General features: G+C 38.9%; 1 protein-coding gene across 2 annotated transcripts; it reads left to right on the forward strand.

Moving 5' to 3' along the window:
• Nucleotides 1–76: 76 nt before the first annotated feature.
• Nucleotides 77–21,748, forward strand: LOC126917619 (serum response factor homolog). 2 transcript variants are annotated; one of them, XM_050724693.1, is made up of 5 exons: nucleotides 77–924; nucleotides 3,721–3,972; nucleotides 13,937–14,042; nucleotides 16,308–16,412; nucleotides 16,627–21,748. In XM_050724693.1, exons 1-5 carry the CDS (start codon nucleotides 448–450, stop codon nucleotides 16,821–16,823), a joined length of 1,137 nt encoding a protein of 378 aa, XP_050580650.1. In that variant the 5' UTR covers nucleotides 77–447; the 3' UTR covers nucleotides 16,824–21,748. The 2 variants fall into 2 exon arrangements, with proteins under 2 accessions (XP_050580650.1, XP_050580651.1); XM_050724694.1 differs by lacking the exons at nucleotides 16,308–16,412; nucleotides 16,627–21,748 and adding an exon at nucleotides 14,134–15,965.
• The last annotated feature ends 231 nt before the right edge of the window (nucleotides 21,749–21,979 follow it).

The following is a 21,979-nucleotide window of genomic DNA, read 5'->3' on the forward strand; positions in this document are numbered from 1 at the left end:
ATGGCAGCCGGGGACGCCCTCTCGCTGATTCCTGTACCACTCCGCGCGATCTTTCAGCCGCAAATTTTGGGATATCAAATTCGCGCAAAACCGATTTAACGCCAGATCAAGGACCACAGTTGATCCGTTAATTTTTCTACGAAGAAATTTTTAAAGATCTTCGTCCAGGTGAGTCTATCTCGATCGAGTGGACTAGTTTTTTATCGCGTGCGTGGCGCGTGGTGGGGGTAGCAGCTGCGCAGGAACGCACGAAGGCACCGCGCTAGCACGTAGGTCAAGTTACGATACTCTGCGCGCATTCAGTTCGCGGGGAGCGCTCGTACAGTGCGCGTTGTTGTCCCGTGTTCCTCTAGATGGTTGATCACGTGGGAAACATTGCGCCGAGTTTTCGCGATTCCGTGGCGGAGAAGGGCCGAGGGAAAGGGAATAAATGTGCGCGAGTCCGTAATGGACAACCCTAGCGGCGGAAGAGATAGTCGGTACGCAAGTCTTGGCTACAGCATGGGGATGATAGGCAGCGACGCTGGCTCGGAAATGTACGGCCGACCGTCCACCTCCCAACTTACAACTTCTCAAATAAGCCGCGGTGGCGCCACCATGATGGCAGCGGCGGCCGCTGCAGGCGCACCGAATGCCGGCGTGGGATCTGTACAGAGGGGTATCAAGAGGACCACTTCGGACGTCTGTTACGATGACAGTAACGCACGGCAGGCACTTTCGCAACAGCAGGCCATGTCAATGTCCACAGACTGTGTCCCCGATAATCTCGAGGAGTCATTTACGAGTTTGGGCCAGCCGAAAAAGTCACCCCCCTCGAACGGTAAGAAGACCAAAGGACGGGTCAAGATTAAAATGGAGTACATCGACAATAAACTACGGAGGTATACTACCTTCTCGAAGAGGAAAACCGGAATCATGAAGAAGGTTCGTATCCGACAAACCTGTCGACCTTATTTCTCCCGTTAATTAAAACGGTTGTCGCAAAAACAGTGTGTTGAACCGTCGGCTATCGATGATCGATCGTCACGATCGATCGTTTCTTTTCGTGTGATCATTGAATCGGTCCTATATCGAACATGGTGTTTAAGTGCGTTCAAAATTGACGAGAGATTAGAGATAAGAAAGTACATGACACAAATAGCAAATGTAAATAGTGTATTATGGTTGTGTGGCTGCGCGTATTGCGCAAATCAAACGTAAGCCGATGAGTTTAGCGAGCGCGCGATTTATGAGTGACAACTGTGCTTTCGCTGTCGTATATATTTGTACGCCAGTAACTTAATCGTGTATTTTGGATTACCGTTAGAACTGCTGACTACAAAAGTATATAATTTGTATCAGAAAGATGAAAATGGTAAAATAAGAAAGTCATATGGTATATGAAAGAATACATAATGCATTACGAAAAATCATTAAAAAATCCCTAGAAATGCAGCGTTGTAATCTATGAAATTACTACGAAAGATTACTAATTGGTCATCTTGACAGCTTTGGTAATTTTAGTATCAAAATACGCCCAAGAAAGCTATAGTACATAGGTCGTGATTTTATGATATGATCTTGTGATAAGCACTTGTTATATGACTCATTTTACGAATCGACCGTACATATTTCTTGGTTCTCTAATCTTAATTATATATAATTTACATAAAAATAGTTAGCGAGGTCGTTTAACGATAATCAGTAAATAAATATACGTTTAAAGTTATAAATTACACGATTAAGTTAGAAAATTTATGTGTGCTTTTTTTCTTTTTGTTAAAGCTTCGTACACAACAGAATCTATTCTGTAAACGGTTGCACCTCTATATTGGCATTAACGTTGTATTTTATATTTCAGGTAACGAACGCGTTGTAGCCACTACAAAATATCGTAAAAATTGCTTTTACGTCTTGTCACGTCAAACTTAATCTTTCATCTAAAAAGCGTATTATTTTAATTTCCCGAAAATGACGTATCTATTTTTGTTTACCTTTTATCGCTCACTATAATTATAAACTTTTTATTAACAACGTATCCCTCGAGCAAATAATCTGAAAATAATCTAAAGTTGTTTTAAGTCAGACTTTTTGAATTTAACATTAATTTAATCATGTTACAGTTGTTTATCTGATCCAAACGGCGGAGTAGCTAAATCCGTAGAAGAACCTAAGGCAAATTGCATCTTTCATACAAATATAGAAAACCAAAGATAGATTGTTCCCCTTTTCTAAAGACGGATCTCTATAATTAGCTATGTTTTGACACGAAACTGACATAACTGCTTTATAACATTATTGGAAAACTGGAAACTTACGTTAAACTTAAAATAAACAGGGGTATTATGTAAGAGAAAGTACGAATTTAAATATTAGGCTGAATTCGTAGGTAGCGTTAAAAGAATTACGTATTGCTAAAAAAAAAAGTTCCCAATTTCTAACAGTTCTTAAAACGATAAAATGTACAATTTTAACGCACCGAATCAAATATTTTTCTAAAGTTTTTATCTGTACGATATTTACATTATAATGATACTGTTTATCATATATAATGATAATGATAATGATAAATATCAAATATATTATCATACATAATGATAATGTTTATAAATCATTTTTTAAAATGATTTATCAGTCATTAATATACAGAAAGTAATCAGAAAATAAATCGCAAAACACGGTACAAATAAGAAAATTTTCTTAGTATAAAAATTGTAGATTTCTGGATCTTGTAAGCTGCAAATTAATCACCCAATATCATAGTGTTCTAGATAAAAAATATAGAATTTTGCGTTACACATATGAAAATCGATAGATTGGTTCGATTTTAAAGAATATATAAATTACAAACGTTAAGTAAACAAAATACTTTCTTTGAGCGTAAACACGCAGCAACATTCTGATCTAAGTTAAAGACAACGCTTTCATAACGTTCCACTATGTTTATTCATGTTATGGTTGCGTTGTTTCCCCTCGACCGGTAGGTTTCTTGTTAGTAGGCTGAATTTTTATAATTTAGATTCAACTTAAATATACAATGGCGGGCCGTCAGTTTTCACTACAAAAAGAAAGAATTCCATCCGCACCACGCTAGTAAACGCTTCGGTAAACCTTGATAATTATTATGTCATTACAAGGTATAATCTCTCGAACATAAAGCGCTGAGTGCGCGTATCGTTTTTTATTCGTGTGTGTTCGTTTAATTATTTAAAAGAATTGTATATTAATGATTGTGCAGGCGGTGATAATTTGCATAACACCGCTCTATAAAGATCGCTGAGTAGCGAGTATTTGTAATATACGTTGATCGTTCAAGAGTCGAATGGAAAACATTGCTTTCGAGAATCTAAGTTTGCTACTTTATTTACATGCGTACTTTGATTCTTTAGGCAGATACTATCTTAATTAATTAGATATGAATTTGCAATGCAGCGAGTTAAATTTACGATACGTTCGATCTTCAAACTTGTAGTTTCATCGAACGGGAAACACAAGCGTCTCATTGTTATAATCTTCTATCGTTCTTCAATTTCCCGAAAAAACTTTTCTTCGATTAAAAGCCATCTCGCTTAAAAACGGCTAAAACCAGTATTCGATCAATGAAAAGAGAGAAAAACCAAAGTCCGAAAAGACGGAGGGTAAAAGTGCAAAGAGAAGAAAAAATCTGGAGCGAAGCGTCGTTAATACGATCCGAAGAAGGAGCCCGGGACATCCCTAATTAATCGTTATCTCTGGTTGCAGGCGTACGAGCTGTCGACACTGACAGGTACACAGGTGATGTTGCTGGTAGCCAGCGAGACCGGGCATGTGTACACGTTCGCGACACGAAAGCTGCAGCCGATGATAACGAGCGAGGCCGGGAAGGCGTTGATCCAGACCTGTCTGAACAGCCCGGACCCTCCCGCCTCCGGTTCCTCCGGCGACCAGAGGATGTCCGCGACCGGGTTCGAGGAGACCGAACTGACCTACAACATAGCCGACGACGAGCAGAAAGTAAGGCAACTGGTGTATGGCTCGCCGCACGGTGGCTCGCTGCACGGCGGTTATCCTGGTGGCGGACCGACCGGAGGGCCTCCTGGCCATCCGCCACCCCCGCCGCCGCCACCGCCGCCGGGTTCGCAGCACGCGCCACCCTCGCACGCGCAGCACGCGCACTTGATTGCGCATGCACACGCGGCCTCGCCGAGCTCGCACCTGGTACCCTGTTCCAGTCCTGGGCCCATGTTAGCCGGTGGTCCCTATCAACAGTCCTGTCCCTCGCCTCTGCCACCCCATCACGCCGCCTACCATCCTCACATGTCGCATTCGCATCCCCAACGGTAGTACTGCCCTAGTTAGTACTTGAAACTATCGCTTGTCCTCCGACTCTTACCAGCTGTCCGTGTCCGATGCATCGCACACTCGCATCTGTTACATCGCCAGTTGCATTCGTCACGTCGTCAGTTGCATCCGTTGTATCCATCGCTGACTACCGTGTTCGATTCGCGTATGATCTTCCATGATCAATGACTACGGAATATCGAGACAGGGAAGAGGTACAGGGAGAAAAGAACGTAAGGTTGAACGTGTCCGTGGATGTAGAGAGGAGATGCTCGATAAGAGTCGGTATCCGCGCAGTTAGAAGACTACCGTCGCCGTCACGAACCACCGGCGTAACCGCAATTATCCGCGTACGCTTATCGCGCACGACGTCTGTCGTCGATTGACTGTGACAATTGTCGACTTCGAACGGTCGCTTCGTGTTCGCGCGATACGCGCTACGAGATTTACTCGATGTTGGAGTAGATACGTAGATTCTGCGGATGGATATAAATTGGTTGAACGACAGTAGGTTTGAAGAACACGAAGATTATTGTGTTTTCCGTATATAGGCTCGAATGGTTTCGTTATACAGCTCAACTGGATTCCATGGGGGAACTTAATCGTTCTAGCGATTTCATTAGCAAGAAGCAGAATCGGTGAAGAATAAAACCAGGTTGTTTCTTTCAACGATCCGTGCTTCGAGCCTGTAGAAATGCTTGCTAGGTTTCCTGAAGCTTCTCTTCTGTTTCCTAGTTACTTTTCACGGCGGCAAAGGGCTCCTCGAACAGACGCCTCGGCGTCGCTGCAATTCCGTCCATGGTGCGAGTGCATCGCGTACAAGTTAGGTGCGCGGGAACGCGTTAAACTTTTCTTTCCACGGTGCTTTGATCGTTTTCGAGGCGTTTTAAAGAATAAACGTATTATCGTTACGATGGATTTATTATGTTGTGTTATGCTTCGTTATATCGAGAACGCGTCGTTCGATGGACGTAAAATCGTACGTCGTTTGCAAGCTGAATAACGAATCAGCGTGACGAAGGAAGTTCCGGACGACATCCGACTTTCTTTTCCGGACGATGAATATCGAAATTCTCGATGAGGCGCATCACATCCGGTGTCAATGAAAGTACGGTTATTTTCTTTTCGTGTGTATGTGCGTGTAGGGAGGAGAGTAGCATCTCGTACGAAGCGCGAATGACGTTAGTTACGATCCTAGAGATTAATATGCCGAACACCCGGCACGTTCACGATTAATTTGACGTAAATCTCAAGGAAGTGAAGTTTCGTTTGATTAAAACCCTGCTACGTCATTTGGATCATCGATAGTATCTTTCTATCTTTAAAAATTGTTTGTTTGAGAAAAATATGAAAGAACGTTTATTGATATTTACGCGATGACTCTTGTTTTAATTTTGTACGAAGATTCTCTTTAAGAAGGTTTTTATTTATAAAAGTTTATTGAAATTCGAAACATAAAACTTCGAAGATCGTAGCCGGACTAATAATTAGAAAAGTTGACTCAATGTTACGATCGTGTTTAACGTGTTCAATCCTCTACAAGAAATAGTTTTCTATATAATTTAATATCGATTACAAGTTATTAATTATTTTCTTGGCAAAAACTTGAAACGAAATTAAACGTCTCTACCGGATCGTTTCATAAATCTTTCTTTTTTCCAATTCAAATAAATCTTTATTTCAATGAAATCATCGATTTTCCGTGCATTCGATATGCCCGTTTATTATATATATATTTGCATAATTTCCTGTCGTTTCTGAATTAATTTATCGATAAATCTCTCGACAAATCCGCTTCTCGCGATACGTCAATGCTAAGGCTTATGAAACGACCGAGTAGAACGCTAACAGCGAGAAAATAGCTCGCATAATTGCGTGCCAGGTGCACTAAAAAGATTTAACCAAATCAGTCGACGAGGTAAAATCGAGACTACTTATGGTAACGTGCGCTCGCGCGCGCGCTTCGAGATCCTAGTACAGTTGTTAACGACAATCAGAACGATGTTTTGCCACGGCTGGCTCGCTGGGAAGAGTTTCAGGCAATTAACTCTTCTTTCGACTCGGTATCGCAAGTAGAAGGCTTCTAAGGACACCTGTCATCCTCAGGATAGGGTCGAACAGTACTTAAAATAGCAGCATTTCGGTACTTAATACATTAAGAACTATTACCGTTCGATTATTATTCGTTGTTTCAAGGTATAATAAATATGTTATATTGATAGGCTCAGGGAGCAGTGCTTTCTTCAAGTTTAACAAATTTAAGGGCTCGTAATAAAAGCAACCCTTGTCCACGCGTTTATCTCTCTCCAGGAAAGCGAAAGAATGGTTTAACGTTTGTAATTTCTGGTCGATACATTTCATTTTTGCTATATAAAGTATTCTATGAGCCTACCGGTAATACTCGCTGATGATATTCAATAAAATTATAACGTTGTGGACTGTGCGATAAAAGTTTTTATAGAACCGGTTAATTTTCATTCGATGACAAGTCACGATTGCTTTTTAGATCATTTTTTGTAACATCGATTCCATCATAATGTGAACGTAGCTGGTTACTAGAAATACATTGTTGTCTAAAAGATTGAAAGATCTTACAAGAGTCGGTTTTGTTATGAGTCCCGCGATTGATCGACGCGACATATTCTTGGAAATCAATCGTGATCGAGCGACGCTTGTCGTTAACCGAGGCGTGTGATGGTGTTTTCAATGAAAACCGATCGGAGCGCAAGAAAACGTACGGTGTTCCGTTTCCAACGTATAAATCTAGTCCAGTCGACGCGTACTGTAAATGTATACGAGATTTACGTCCACGTTGTTTTAATCTACCCGAGTGAACAACGACGAAGATGATCGATGAATTTTCTCCGAACGATCGTCAACGAAATCGACCGTCCTCTTGCTCTCGACAGTTAGAGTTTAAAGAAACAATTGAGATCATGGAATTTACGATTTTCATAAATACGTCAATCGATACATAGTTTTATAGAAATATCCGTTATAATATCCATAGAGCAAAGGTTTGCTCCATAATTTTAATAATTAAGTATCGAGTAAGATATTTTGTAATTTGCGTGAGTTTGATAATTTCGCTTGTTTCACAATTTAAACACCGTAAAAGACCGATTCATAAAAAGACAACGATCTCGATAGAGATATTCGAAATGCTGGAAACTTTAGCTACAATCATTTTCCTTTTTTTTTTTTTTTTTTTTTTCTTTTTTATGACGCTCGTGATAAGAAAACGAGATTAAAGAGTAAGGCATTAGAGAATTCAGAAAATAGAGATTTTTAATGGCTGGATCTATACGTTAATCAAAGTCCAAAGACTTTTTTCTACGATACGTGGTTCGTTCGAGTCGTACTTCTTTGCGAAACGAACGAAGCTCATAGAAAGACACGTATCGATGGAAATTTTCGTTTATCGAAACGAGAATGGAGAGGCAGTTCTTAATCGTGCACTTAGGATAGTAACTCATGTGATGAATTACTCGAGGAGCCGTGTATTATATATATATATATACGTGTATATATATATATATATATCATCTTCTCTTCTTTCTATTTTGATCGTATTTATATCTTTTACAACGATAGAATCTCTCTTATTTATTTAAAGATCTGTATATACGTTGTAAGTTGATCGATCGTTGCCGAGCAACGAGAATCAAATGGAACTGAGGCGAACCGTGATTTGACAATCGAAAAATAAATTTCGATCATTCGTAATTTAATTCCGTGATAGTATTTAACGATGTCGATAGTATTCCAGGATCTGCTCAAAGGTAATTAAAGAATCGTCCATCCGAATGACAATCCTCTCGCAAAGGGAGCCAAACGTTACGAAACTCGGAGAGTGAGTTTAACAATGATCGCGAGTATCGTTATTTCATCCTCGACATTCGATTTATTCGAACGCATAACCGAGAATGGCCGTATTCTCTTAATTGTTTCGAGCAGTGGTATCCATTTTACCGGCGTAGAAAAACCATCGTAGAAAGTACGATTCCCAATTAGCGTTTCGCTGGCTCCCTTCAGTTCCAAATCGCTCGATCGTACTTTTATATTGTAACAAACATCGTACCTAGTAGTTGATGGGATTTGGCGAGGTCGGAATCAGAGGAAAAATCGAATCGTCCGAGCGTTCCCCCTTTTTTCCCTCCCATCAAATATCCTTATCGAGGCATCCGTTATTTTTTTCAAATACTCATGTCGTTCGGGTCGAGACGTTTCGCCTTTCGTTCCCCGGGACGAAACGCAAAAAAAGCCAACGAAGAAACGAGAAATCGTAGTACGTGGGTGCGAGTCCGAGCCAGTAGACCCGGCGGTGCACGCTTGGCATTGTTGCGCATTGAATATATATATATACATCATACATACATGTATATATATATATATATCTATCTATATATATATACATATATAGATATTGTTGTGTGCATCGTACATTGTTCCGTAATGTGTTTGTACTGAAAGTGGCATGTGTAGTATTTGTTTGTTTTTTTTCTCTTTCGTAGATTAAGTAGCTAGTATTTAAAATACCTTGTTAATTTAAATTCCCAGGCGAGCCCCGCCTGTTCTCCATTTCCCCCCTCTTCCGTTTCCCTTTCCCTTAAGTTTCTTCCACAAGTAGAGAAAACCTCGATTCTCCTCCCTCTTCACACAATATGCATGTCTACGTGTGTGTGTACGTGTGGTGTGTTGTTTTCTCTTCTTCTCTCCTTTTTTTTTTTTTTTTTTTTTTTTTTGTATCGCTTAAAATATTTTTGGAAAAAAAAAAGAAGAACAGATACATATAAATATATATAAATATATAAATATAGAGGGTAGATAGGTAAAATAGATAAACGTTTATACGTCGGAAGAAAGGAAGGTGAAAACGCGAAACAAAACGAATAAGCACACGAGAGCATTACGTGCAGGCGCAAAAGTAAGGGAGATTAAACGTGAGAAGAAAAAAATATGGATGAGAGAAAAGAAAAGAAAAAAAAAAAGAAGAAAAAAAGAAAGAAAAATCGCAAATCCGAATAGAAATGTAATTTATCCGTGGTCTCTCCCGTCGACGCACAAAGTACAAATAATATAATTAACTTTACGATTATACGATAATCCTGAACGCAACACGGTAATCACGAAATGTACGGCTGGCGTGCCTTAGTTTTTATGTATCACATGTGTAAATAGTGTACTGTAAAATACTGTGATAATATTTATATTACACGTACGTATTATATTGTTTCGCTTAATAATACGGTCCCATGACAGTGTTGGTCGTCGTTTCGTCAAACGATACAGTTAACCGATATACACACGAATGCCAACAATTATTGGCACAAGGTGCCAGTCGTTTGCGAACAGGTAGGTATAAAAAAAGCCGCCTGTTTTAGCGAAGATACCGTTCGATCGACCATTTGATACATAATTCGTACCTTTAATTCTACATCCTGTTTGCCGCGCGGATCACCACGTTGATAACGATCACGAAGACGATGAAGAAACGTATAAAACGAAAGAAAGGAATTTCTGTACGATTAGGTAATAGTTTCGCGTGAAACGTTAAACTAGTTGCGTCGAGATGATTAAAGAAACTAGCCTCAATCAAAGAGGGGTATTAACACGATCGAGCCACTTTTAACTTGGTTTCTTGCGATTAGCGGCATTGTTATTTAAACGAAGAATGAAAAAGTAAGATATTTTAGAATTGTGTTTCTTTATATTAATTTTATGTTGGAGTTTGTTGTTGCTTTATCGACGAGATCGTATCGACGCTTTTTTACTTTTCGTCTGTGCGTGAATATAATTCTCGCGATTAGCCTAAACGAGTTGCTACATTTAACTTAATGGTACTTGTTGTCTTATGTAGTTTGAAAAATCACTTTTGTTTTGTAAATAACGTAGAGAACAGCGGTATCATTCGTAAACGGATGAAGAATAATTATTAACGCGATAAGACTCCTGTTAAACTTTAAGACGATTTTTATTTTCTCTGTTTTAAAGAATTAACGTAAAATTTCGTATATGTAATTATCGAAGAACAATAATCAGCCCTTGATGCGATAGATAATGCAGAGGAAAAACAGTTATGTTAAGAATTAGAACCAACGAGATGCGTTAAATTATACAAGATTAAATAATAATTCTATCTACGTTGCGATCATTATTGTAAAGAAAGAATATTCCGATCCGCTTGAGAATAAGACACCGATCAACAGTATTCCATTTTGCCAATCATCCTTTCAACATAACTCACAAGGTAGGTCTGCTTCTCGATACGCACGGATTATTCAAATTTAACGATTCTTTTTAAAAATCGTTTCTCCTGAACTTTCCTATACATTGCTTTAATGTTTCACTCTTTCAGACACAAATGTCCCAACGTAATTTCAAAAGAAAAAGCAAATTAATTCTCTTGAAGTGAAAGATGAAATTCTCTTTCATCTTTCACATCCCTTTCTCGGACTTGAAACAATCTTCCACTCAAAAATTCCCATATAAGGAATAAGAAAAAAAAAAAAAGACATCTTGGATCTTGAGGGTGACAAGTCTGAAAGAGTTGAAGACGATATTTCTGCAAGCCTGCGCGAATAAACGCTAAGCTAATAAATAAAAAGAGACGCAAAAACCTAGGATGCGCTAAACACCCCATTAGTACGTAAAAGAAACCGGATCGAAACTTTGTCCACCGTAATGACAATGAAAAAGAAAAAAAGAAAAGAAAAAGGAACGTTGAAAAGCTCTCTCCCTTGACGGTGGTTTGATACGGGGCACGTTTACGGCGGGGGTTTCAAGCCACGATTTACGATCTAACGACTTAACGATTATGATGCATTTCGCTAAGAGGGCACCCTGGTGGATCGCGGCCACGAGGAAACGACGAAGACAACAGGCGGCTCTCCTGGTGGCTGGCAGGGCGAAAAAGAGAAGGGCAGAAACAGGTGGGGAGTAATCGGATGGAAGGGAAAAGAGAAAGAAGGCGGGGGAAGAGAGGGAGAGAGCAAGAAAGAGGGAGAAAAAGAGAGAGAAGGTATGGAAGGTGGAAGCAGAATACCATATACGGTCACCTTTGTCAAAGCCTGGTTGTCGCCATATACAGGCAATGTTCGCGATGGCAGATACTTATATAGAGTCCAACTTAAGAATCAGGAATGCCGGTTTTTGTCGCGCCTTCTATACACACCCGTGGTAATGGGGGGTACAAATACGACTCGGAAGTGATCGTCGACACAACGCCTGCTGCACGCGGACGAGGGTCGCGAAACCAGCCCTCCCGGCACTTTTGGAAATCCTCCACGAACCGTCACGATGCCACGGCCACCAGCCTTCCGAGCTTACGACTTAAGAACGATTTGACGCTTCACGGAAGTTGAGACACTCTCTTAGCTTCCGTGTTTCATGCATGGAATGTGATTTGACTCTCGAATTTTTGCGTAAGAGTGTTTTAGCTTCGACGTGGATCGAAAGGACAATTGCGGGCTGTTCGATCGATGATTCGAGTAATTTAGACTACTTTTCCAATTTTATATCGTACGTTCGTATCAAATTGTAAATATGCTTTGTTTTTTTTTTTTTTTTTATTAATAAGTGATTTTTGAAGATAAAGTTTGTTATTTTTTAAAGACGCTTTTTGAGCTTCGATTTTGCTACTCGTAAGTGATAAATGATATATTTCACCGCAGACATAATTGAAGTCTTTGGTGAATGACTGGTTGGAAAGTGGAGCAGTCTAATTAATTGACTCGGTTTCAACTATTTTTGGAATGTTGAACCCTTACAGCGCACTCGAGATCCCTTTCCTTGCTCCTTATTTTTCCGAGGCTAAAGGACGTTTCATTTTTTTGACCGTATACGTTTCTGCGAAACATCTATTTCTTTGGTATATCAGTTTTCTTCTAGAAAACAACGGACGTGATCGAGTTGCTCGATCAGTTACCGATTCGAAAGTACAGTACTTCAATTAACTCGAATTATTTTCGACATTTTCAATCTTCCCAACTACACGGACATCCATGCCGGATTACTTAAAATCAGTATCACTAAATCGTTTCATGTAGTACATTCTACCGTAATACAAATTTACTACTGACTTACGATTAACCAAAAAGAAATACAGCTGATCAACGACATCGTGACGAAACCGTTAATAAAAACTTCAATTCCTATCGCTACGGTAAAACCCGATTTGTCCGAGCTCAGGCGAAAAACATGGAATTCATCGATGCTTCCCATTGCCTGAGATTTCTTCTAACTTCCGACATTAATAATAATAAGAATTCACGTTCTCAAATAAATGCACGTAACTCGCAAAAGTTCATGAACCAAACTAAGCAGATTCCATCGGATTCAGGAGGACGGTAATTCGCAAACTAAAGTATGGAGATTCGTATGAACGAGAATTCGATAGTTCAGAAACCAAGATTCCGAATAGAATTCTACTATAATACGAAATCGTCGAAACTATCTTCCGTAACGAAACAAGCAACCACGAACGGAATAGTTCGCCAAATCGGTGCTTCCTTGGCAGTCGAAAGACGGGCACTTCCTAATTCTCTCGAAGAGCATCGGTTCCTTACTCTCGACTGGTCGATTTGCTTTCTCTCGAAGGCGACCGTCGGTCGACACGTGTATACACACATGCGTCCTAACGAACGAGTCGAAATGCATGTATAAAACGCACAGGTTCAGCGCACAAACGGTTAAGCCTAGGGTAAAAAAGCTATCCGTCGGTGGTGGCGGTATGACCGGGGGAGAGAAAGTCACCCGGGGAAACCGTAGTCCTGCGTAAATTTGTGAGAATCTGCCGTGGAAGCGCGGTACGAGTTGAGGCCGCGCGGATGGCCATATAAGGCGCGCGAACAAGCTCGCGCATCTCTCCCTGCTAGGTAGGTAGGTAGGTAAGTTGGTTCGTTGGTTGTTTCGTTGGTTGCTTAGTTGCTTGGTAGGCTCCACTTGATTGATTGGTTAGTTGCCCGTTTGATTGGCTCGCCGATATTATTACAGAGGCGTTATCTACGATTTACAGGCTACGAATCGAGCCGCGATGCTTCTCCTCTCTTCTGGCTTGTTTTCTGCTTGTCGCCGCATCGCTCGTTAGGCATCCGGAATTTACGGACCTGATACAGATCGTACGTCATCGTGATATCGTTTTCACGACGTTGTCGTGAAGCTTTGCCCGGTACCGGTCGATGAAACGATCGATTCTGACGATAGTTCAACTTTGATTTTCGTTCGTTTACTGTAATAGAAGTTTCGAACGTTGGGCAGAGAGAAGAATGTCGGGTTTTTTAATTAATTTGCGTTGGTTAAAATTGCAGGTACATCCTATGTTAGGTATATGAATTGTAGGCAGAATTCTAGGAGTAGTGGTTTATAGAACGAGGCAAGAACCTTGTAACGATGATTCATAAATTTTGTAGCAGGGCGACACGTTCTTGAGAACTTTAATGTATGCAAACAAAATTAAAATCTGATTCACGCTGGCTTCTGTCTTTTTTTCTCTTCCTATTTGTTATTCTCTCATCGATTTTATCTTCGTACGAATTAACCAGAATTATCATCAGGACTCGTAAACAACGTTTTTATTTCAAATACGATCAATGTACGTGCACCGTTCGTACCAACAAATTTCGTTTCATTGTTCCAGGAAGACGGCACTTCACCTAGATCGGACGTTTGCGCGAACGAAAGCGACGGAGACACCAGCGATGGCGATTCTCCCGTGTCAAAGGATCTCTCAAAGAATCACTCAGGTAAACGTACATACCAAAAACTATCTACCTAGAAACATCCTGCGTGTTTCCATCCCAAGCGAATGAAACTTTTCTCGTCGTACATTTTCAGAAGGAACTAAAGACAATTTACACAGAACACCATGTATGCTCTCGAATAAAGGATTTATTAACGACAAAAGTTCCGTACGTGGAGTATCCTCGCCAACTTTTCCATCCAAGTAATGGCTATCTAGTCGAACGTGGATGCTTCCCAAGCGTGGTTTCCTCCCTTCCGTCCTGCTAGAACAATTTCACCTGTCCGTTCCGCGATTCTCGGCCCGTGCCACGCCGAGTACGAAAGACAATCGTACAGCTGCGCATACGTGGCGAGTAATTAACGAATTTCCCCGTGGGCGTAGCAGGAGTCGCGAGTCGCGGACTAAGTAGCAAGCGGTAAAAGCCGTGGCGTGGAAAATCGTTAGAGCCAGGCCGTAGGTAGTCGAGCAAAGGCAAACGTGTACAATCCAATCAGTCAGGTAGGTCGGTAGACAGAGAAAGGGATAGATACGGATAGAACGAAGAGAGAGAGAGAGCAGGAGAGGAGAGGAGAGAAACGTCGGAGAACGAGAGAATGGTATCACAGAAGAGGTAAAACGTATATGATGCGTACGCGCGCGCGATCGCGTGTGAGCGAGCGAGAAAAGAGGGGAAAAGAGAGGGAGAAGATAAAGGAAAGAGGACACTTAAAATGCGAAAAGTGTGCGAGCGATGACGAGGTTATCCGTGTAGGGGAGTACATAAGGAGTTGTACGGGCCGCGATGACCAAACTAAGACAACGACGCGCTGCCTAACTGGGAAGTAAGATCCGGTCGAAAGCCGCGCTCCGATGCAGGTGTACACATAAATATCGATGCTAATATATGGAGTGGATGCCATCCGACTTACCGATCGCATGACGTACGTTTTTTTTCGCCTTTCCATTGTTCCCCGCGGCACAAACAGTCTCCCCGCCGGAATTTTGATAACTCGCCACGCGTTCATATCTCCGACCAACACGATCCGCGTCCCGCCGATCTTTTACCCTCCGATCGAAACTCGATCGTTCCTTCAAACTTCTTTCTCTTTTATAATTTTCATTTGCCTCTTCACCGTTCTGACGATTTTGCTAAATTCTTCGCTTTCATTTACTTTGCGTAAGATTATCGACCGATTAGTTGATCCGAAATGAAGGATAGAAGATAGATTTCGATGGAACATCTATTGGTGATTGTTTCGTACATCTGTAAAAATATTCACTTTGATATAGAATCTGTTAGATGTAAGGTTACTTACGATGATCGGTTTTCGTTTTACAAGACCTTGTGAGAAGATAACTTTCGTTAAAGTAGATAAAAACTATAATATATTTATCTATCGATGTATGAAATAATAATGATTACTGTATAATAAAGTGTAGATATTTGAATAGATAAGAAGAACCAGGTCCAATTACAGAATTTTACTGTTTCAGAGTAAACATTACTCTCTGTTAGTGCTTTATCGAATTTCCTCTGAAACAGTTCTTGTATTAGTTTTCTTGGTACACAGTACGTCAACCTTATAGTTTATTTTAATACAAGTGGTGTTTTTACAAGATATCTGAAGATTTTCGAACGAGTAATTGTAAAATACGGAAGAGACAGATGTTGAATATAAATGTTTATTAATCTATATTTCTAAAAATCTAATAACGTTTCGTGTGCATCTCTATTTTATATCACATTAATGATTATGTCATTGCTTTATATCATCCTTCGTATCACGTCGATTACGTAAATATATATTTTTAGCGGTGTTTTCGACCTACGACCGATCGATTTAAGTAGTGAAAGAAACCCAAAAAGCAGACGGTTATGAGTGAATCCGTTACACCGCCTCGCTCCGTTCTCTTTCTCCTCATAAACTCTAACAAAAATGTATGTGATGCCAAAAATCATTTACATTTACTAATTCTAACCACTCGTCCACCCATTAAGTCCAATATCAACCCTATTGTGGCCAATCGGATGCCTGTTTCTATATTTCTCTTAACAGAGTTTTCATTGTTCGTTCTTTAAATATCTTCACGTCGAGATTTACAGGAAAGTTTCAAATATTGAAGCTTCAAGCTTACTTGTACGCGCGTTGAATAACCGTGGAATCTGGATTGCCTGCAATAAGGGTTGAATCACACCGTTATCGTTATCGATAGACGTTTATTCACCACAAAATGATTAATCGATCGTCATGTCATTTCTCATGAAAACGACCGTGATTCTGCGCAGGTATAATGTACCAGATGCCACAGACAGTAATTTACTCGCCGACTCCGGGGGTTCTGCTCGGTATCGGACAAAACGGCCAGCCAGTGCAAATCTCTCAAGAAGGAGGTGAGAAACCATGATCATCCCCTGGAATCGATCTCCCCTAAAAAAAACACACACATCCAGCCATCCTTCCGATAGCCGAGCGTTATGAAATGAAACGAAAACCCAGATGGATACCGGCACCTTGCTCTTGCGACAGACGTTTACCCGACGCGAAACGCGTGCCCGTCCTTCTTCCTGTTTCCCCAAGTAGAGGTTTTTTGGCATTGTTTCGCAGGCACGGTAGCCCCGGTTAACTCGACGCAGAGTAATCAGCCGTTCATCACGATACCGCTGAACGTCGCGATGAGTGCCGCCGGCTTGTCGCTTCCGGTTACATCGAGGATGAATCTGTCGCCGTCGCCGCGATCACCAACGACATCGGCCACGTCCAGCTGCGAGCTACCATCGGACCTGAGCAAAGATCGTGAGTGATATATCGCGGATCGAGCCTCGATTAAGAAAAAACCCTCCCCGAAGCTTGTCGCTCGACGATGCAACAAAAGGCTTGACCCGACGAGATTGGACGGGCCATCTTTTTTCCAACGATCGTTTCGGTTCACCAAAGAAGGTCGGAGCGAACCGTGACGCATACAGAAACTCGGAAATCTCGCGCGGAACATTTTCTCTTCAGCGACGCGACGGGATGACCTGTTTCGATCGTACGTCCGTGCCAAATTGATCCGACGATCGAAATGGACGCGTTCTCTGCAATGCTATCGATACATACGGATAGAATTTGCTGCTTATCGCGTACGATCGACTGATTTGTATTTTGCAAGACGGTGGATTTTGTCGAGATCTCCTTTGCGCTCGCGATCTAGCTGGTCGCGACGGTAACGCGTTGCAACGCGGAGGTGCTTGTCATTGGTCGAGGATATTCGTTTGATGAAATTTTGCGAAATTATCGGTACTGTGTTGTATTTTATAGAGGATTGTATAAAACCAGAGAACGAATCAAATTGCAGCGATGAATACGTGGAGAGTAAGGGTGGCAAATTTGGATGGATCTTTGCGTGCGATATTATGCGCGTAAATTAACATTGACCGATGATTGGTTGTGGTATGAAATTATCAATGCGCATTGGTATAGTTTTTATTGATACTGGACTTTGTTAGCCGACGTTTAATCGATATTCGTGCAATACTAGTCGATGGTTTTACCCAATAACCGTTCCACGAATTAATTGTTTATCCTGTCTTCGTAGAATTCACTGCCTTTCGATTTATTATTTAACGTTTCGTAAATTACTTGTTAGAGAGGAAAGGAACTCGATATTTTTTCAACGTTAAACGTTATATAGGGATATTTGGAGATTCGTGGGATTGGTGAGTCGAATGAGACGCATTCGAGTGCAGTAATTCGATAATAATAGAAAAATGAGCAAGTAATAATAAAATATCGAAATTTTAGCGATACATTTTATGTATCACGTGTCTTATATACTATGATTGTATATATATCAACAATTTGAAGCTTGTCATTTTTAACGTTCTCTTCTTTTGCAACGTAAATCATCACGAAACGATTACAGAACTTACAGGTTTATAGCTCGAAGCGGTACACCACCATTCGACTGCGGCGATTTGTTCGCAATTCTCATGCTAGGAAACGCAAGTTCATACGGTTGTTCGCGAATTATTTGAAAGAAAAGGGAGATAACTAAAGAGAGATATCGAAGATCGATGAATCGTGTGGCGATGATGACTTCTCAATCATACAGGGTGCTTCTAAAAATAATCTATAAGCTAGCGTTATCGTTTTTTTGAGCTATAGAGAAGAAAATATTCGATATATTTTCTAACACGGAAGTGCGATTAACCAAAGACCTTTTTGGTTTATTCGAATTGTATTATTTATTAGCTTACCCGGATAATGATTCCTCGAGAAACAACGACGTGTTCGCGGTGTTACTGAAACATAGAAATTACACAAATTCCTCGTGAATCAGTCACAGAATGTAAAAGGCGATAATAGTGTCTCGAGATCGATGATCGGCTAATCGGGTTAATTAACCGAACCGTTCAATTGGTCAGTGATAATGTTGGCAATCGTAACCGTTCGTTTATACGATTATAATGTTTAATTATTAACCGTAAAATAGTGATAAGCGCGCATCACTATCAGCCAAATTGTTTCAACAGTATTTTTACTCACACAGTAATCTCTATTTTACACGATATGGAAATAAATGATCAGCTTGTGATAGATAACACGCGAAAAGCTTGTATTTTTTTACAATGCACCTATGATTTTTACACGGATAGTACTATCGACACGCGCGAGGAACATTGTCAAATTTACCAAATGAATTACTTTCTTTTTTTCCTTTGCTTTATTAAACAATTTTAAAGATTTATTCTGGAATTCTGGAATGGTACCTGCTTATTGAAAAAAAAAAAAAAAAAAAATTAGGAAGAGCGTAGTTTAGAAAAGAAGCAAAATGATGATGTACTTTTTTTTAAAAATTATCGAATTTTTTATGTATTTTATATATTTATGTCTAATCGATATTATTTGATAGTGCCTTCTTAGAGAATTAAAAGATGTTGGGAAATATTACACTTATAAGTACTATGTGCTCCTTAGAATGAATTTTTTAAACTTAATGCAAATGTATTACGAATTTTATTAACTTTTCTCATTAGGTAATGCTAGTCAAAAGATCGTATTATACCTAGTCATTGAAACGTGCAATGAAACATAAACAAGCATTTAATTTTTCTATCGTAACATTGCTCGAAGCAGCTGCAGAATGTAATAAAATTGCTTAATGAAAATTAAGAAACTAAAATCTGATAAAAATTTTAATGAAACTCTAAATCGAAGGAACCAATCGCGGAACTTTTAACAATCTTGTTTCGATAGAAATTTCTATCATAAAAAATGAAATATTCTATCACCTGTACATTGTATAAAATTATCGTAACATCGTTTTGAGCAGTGAATACGTTGTATGGATTGCCATAAGAATAACAGATTTATAATATGAACGATAGTACGATCCGTGGGATAATGTGGAAGATTCTTATGCCAAAATCCATACACTCTCGTCCAAAAAGGAATACCGTTGTATCATGCATTTATCATAAGTATCTTGAAAACATCAAATTTCACTTTATATCTTCCCAAATTTCCGACACTGGCCTGTTCAAACGAATTACATGACAGAATTCAGGCATTTCTTTTATTATTTCATCTTGTTATTGATTAAAATAATCTTACGTAAAATAGTGGAAGTTCGATTTCGTTTCATTTTATATCATTCTTGATCATAAATACATTTCATATACAATAGTAGGTAACTCGTTTTTAAAAATCTTTCGCTAAACTTCGTTTTTAAATACTTTGGTTTTGTTGTAAATAAATAATACGCGAAACTTGTAAAAGTTCACGAAACAAATACCCGCCGTTTTACGAATACCAAACTGATCTTTTGTCACCCTGCGAATCGGAGACAGCAACCAAAAGTTCTATTTTAACTTCGTTGGACAGTTTCTGATATTGAAAAACGACTGCTGTTATTCCAAGAGAATGATAGAAATTACTTACAACCTTCGTGCTTCCACGTGCAATAATTACATCGATAACTGCCGTAAACAATTTTCTCCTATAATAAGAAATATCCAAAAAGATAAGGTACACAGCTCTCTGAAAATGAAACCTACATACACATGATGCACATCAACCTATTCAAAGGCGAATGGAATTCACCTTAATCTCGCTTTATGTAAATTAGAATCGAAATGAAACAGCGAAAACAAGAAAATTCGAATAATAATTTCTGCACTCTGTTATCGCACAAATGCACACATACTTTTTAATGCCGCACCATGCAATATTACAAGATAATTATAGTTCGTAAAACGCATTCTACTCGAGAGTGATTTTATGATCACATATGAAAATAATATTTACAACAACTAAGGTATTTATAAATCGTTCACGAGGCAAATATGGTAAAATAATAATGGGACGAAACAATTCGAGCGTCATAACTTGTGTGTACACGTGTAATTATGACGGAACTTCATCGAAGTGCTAAAGGAAGATGGAATAATGTTCGAACGAAGGAACACGAGAAATGCGTTTGTAAACTATTTATTTTACTTTCGAAAATTTTACTTCGTTTTTCTGCGTTATTGTTATCTACGCTTAACGAGTGTTCTTTACTTTCTTCGTCGTTTGTATTTCTTTACATTCGATGCAGTGAAATTAGAAAATTTTACGATAGCATAAGAATCATTGGTTTTCATGAAACTTTATGTTTCGAATGTAAAGACGAGCGATTAATTTCTATAAAATGAAGAGTAACACGCGAATGATGTCTTATGAACCTCATAAAGTGCAGTACCTCGAAAAATTCGATGGCCATGGCTCGAGCTTAATGTTTGTATAATAATAGAGAAATTCGTATGTTCAGCATGTCCGTTGGGAATCCAAATTCTCGACCATCGTCGACGAATGACAAATTTAAATGCGTTCTATTTTATATACAATTTATATATACATATCTATGTAATATACGCTGCGAGGGTTGTTTAAATTTTTCTGGGATTTTATAATTTTCTTATGAATAAAGACATTTGAAGAATATTACAGGTATTTTATATAATTTTATCAAGACAAATATCAGTAAAAAATTTGGAGTTTCTCAAGTATTTATGCCAGAGATTATTCGATATTTAAAGTAAATTACAACTTATTCCAGTTTTTCCAATCCTTATATCTCTGTCAATAATTTAAAGATATTTTGCCTATTCTCTATTCACCGTAACATAATCGTTAATTCGTGATAAACAAACGTTAAACTTAAAGATTTCTTATATAACAAAAGTCTTGTACACTTATCATAATAATTTTACTAGTGGATAAAAGAATGTTGAGAAAATATTATATAGTAAACTTTAATATTTCCATGTATGTGTATGATTTACATAAAATGTATCAATTGTTTACATAATATTACAAAGATCATTCATCAATGACTCAACCAATCTGTTATACATGAAAGAAGAGAAAAAACTCCTGAAATGTCAGAAAAATATATCTATGGTAAAAAATCGAACCAAATCGTCGATTATGTAACAAATAATTATATTCATAACAATGGAAATCATGCTGTAGATAAAATTCCAACAACCCTCGGCTATACATGAATTGCAATGTTTTTTTATTACTTCTCTACTGTAATATATATTACAGCATGAAGAATGTTTGTAACGAATGAACATATGTAGACATATCGTTGTTTTTTTACACTAACTTTACGTAATGTACCGATCATATAACATTGTTAGAATTGTTGTGACGAATACGTCGGATATGAAGAAATGAAATATAATTATTCGAATTACAATTTTTGTGGATACTGTGAGTTTTATATCAGTTGTACGAACCACAAATTATTATTTCCGATCCTTTTATTTATTTTATTTGTTTTTACATCCTTATCTTTATTTAATTAATCAACACGAATTTGCTATTCGAACCTATACATAAAAAAGTATTTAAAAATTGAATTATTTTAATTCAAAAAATTGACTGAGAAATTGAATCCTCCTTGTTACTTAAAATAACACTTCAATTA

Source organism: Bombus affinis, chromosome 6 (assembly GCF_024516045.1).
Source record: "Bombus affinis isolate iyBomAffi1 chromosome 6, iyBomAffi1.2, whole genome shotgun sequence".
NCBI classification, from domain to species: Eukaryota; Metazoa; Arthropoda; class Insecta; order Hymenoptera; family Apidae; genus Bombus; species Bombus affinis.